Source organism: Plectropomus leopardus, unplaced genomic scaffold (genome assembly GCF_008729295.1).
Source record: "Plectropomus leopardus isolate mb unplaced genomic scaffold, YSFRI_Pleo_2.0 unplaced_scaffold18649, whole genome shotgun sequence".
Classification (NCBI taxonomy): domain Eukaryota; kingdom Metazoa; phylum Chordata; class Actinopteri; order Perciformes; family Serranidae; genus Plectropomus; species Plectropomus leopardus.
In genome coordinates, this window is record NW_024620107.1 from 1 (window position 1) to 1,877 (window position 1,877).

General features: G+C 46.8%; 1 protein-coding gene across 1 annotated transcript; it reads left to right on the plus strand.

Moving 5' to 3' along the window:
* The first annotated feature begins 18 nt into the window (after nt 1-18).
* Nucleotides 19-1,395, plus strand: LOC121965114 (hydroxycarboxylic acid receptor 3-like). Its single transcript, XM_042515278.1, has one exon. It carries the CDS (start codon nt 286-288, stop codon nt 1,276-1,278), a length of 993 nt encoding a protein of 330 aa, XP_042371212.1. The 5' UTR covers nt 19-285; the 3' UTR covers nt 1,279-1,395.
* Nucleotides 1,396-1,877: the final 482 nt, after the last annotated feature.

The following is a 1,877-nucleotide window of genomic DNA, read 5'->3' on the forward strand; positions in this document are numbered from 1 at the left end:
TCCCCTTGAGTAAACCTCCTTCCCTGCATAATAGTTTTATAATGAAGCCGCCGTCCCCAGACAGATAACATTTACAGTTGTTTCCCTGCTCCTCTGCGTCAATAGCACTTCCCCAAAGATAACGCATCGTGCACAGGTGTTTGCTCCACTTGCGAATTAGCATGTTTATCTGTGAATCGTTTGCATGAACGCAAACATGTGTCTCGCCCAAAGTATGCACTCGGTGCAGCATATCTCTGTTGACTCTGTGTCGAGCAGCAGCTTCACCGACACCTAAAAAAAAAGATGAATCTCACCACTGCAGACAAGTGCTGCGCCTTCGAGTCGCCCATCCTGGATCAAGTTTTGCCTCCGATTCTGGTCTTGGAGTTCATGTTTGGGCTTATGGGGAACTTTGTCGCTTTGTGGATGTTCATCTTTCACATGGACACATGGAAGCCCAACGCGGTGTACCTGACTCACCTGGCTGTCGCAGACTCCATCGTGCTGTTCTGCCTTCCTTTCAGGGCCGACTACTACCGGCGTGGGAAAAACTGGCTGTACGGCGACGCTTTGTGTCGCATCTTGCTCTTTCTGCTCGCAGCAAACCGTGCAGCCGGGATCTTCTTCCTCACCGCGGTGGCTGTGGACCGATACTTCAAGATCGTCCACCCAAGGAACCGGATCAACCAGATGGGCCTCGGCTACGCTCTCTGGGTCTCCCTCGGCCTCTGGGGTTTGATCTTTCTCGCCACCGGCTACCTTCTCGCCAACGAGCACTTCTTCTACAACGGCAACCGAACCCAATGCGAGAGTTTCAACATCTGCATGGGCTTCAGTCCGCTCTCCACCTGGCACAACACCTTTTACGTCACCCAGTTCTTCCTGCCGACCTCAATCGTCGCCTTCTGCACCATCCGAATCACGTGGCAGCTGAGGATCCGAACCGTGGACAAGAAGGGGAAAATCAAGCGGGCCGTGCAGTTCGTCATGGCCGTGGCCTTGATCTTCATCACCTGCTTCTTCCCCAGCACCATATCTCGCATCGCCGTGTGGATCCTCAAAGCGTGGTACGACGAGTGCAAGTACTTCCAGGAGGCCAACCTGGCGTTCTACACGTCGGTGTGTTTCACATACTTCAACAGCGTCCTCAACCCCGTCGTGTATTATTTCTCGAGTCCGGCCTTCAGCGGCACCTTCAAAAAGCTCCTGAATAAACTGCTGAGGAGGAGCGATGACGAAGAACAGAAGGAGCCGGCTGAGAGCGGCGTTTCCACCGTCGATGGTAGAAAGGTGTGAAGCCAGCTGATGTTTGTGTTGTTTAATAAACTCTGATGAATCCATAATGTTAAAGGCCCGGCTACTGAGAGATTACCATTATTTTTATGATTATAATATTTATAGAATTTGAGGACATTAGGGGGTCAAGGATGATATTTCCACGATTGGGATGCATAATAATATTAGTATGTAATGGCTATCGGCCGATATTGGCTTTAAAATTAAATATTGCTTATTTATTGCATGCTTATTTCTACTGATATATATTTTTATTTAATTTTCATTTGCATAATGTACAAAACATCAACCCTAATATAATTAAGCAATGTATTTTTCTTATTTTGCACCATTAATGAATATTACAAACCCTGAAAAACACTGTATTTCATATCTACATCTTCTGGGGGGCCATGAAGATAAGATTATGCATAATGTGATTTAATTCTGCTACACTTGACGATCAGCAAATTTAGCTGGAAAAAAGTGGACATGTTGAGATTGAGGTTAACAGCTAAATGATTCGTTTTATCTCTAGCTTCTGTCGCCAGTGAAGGGAGGGCAGATCAGCCCTGAAGTCCCTGTCTGTCCCTCATAAATAAATACCGAAAAAAAAAAAA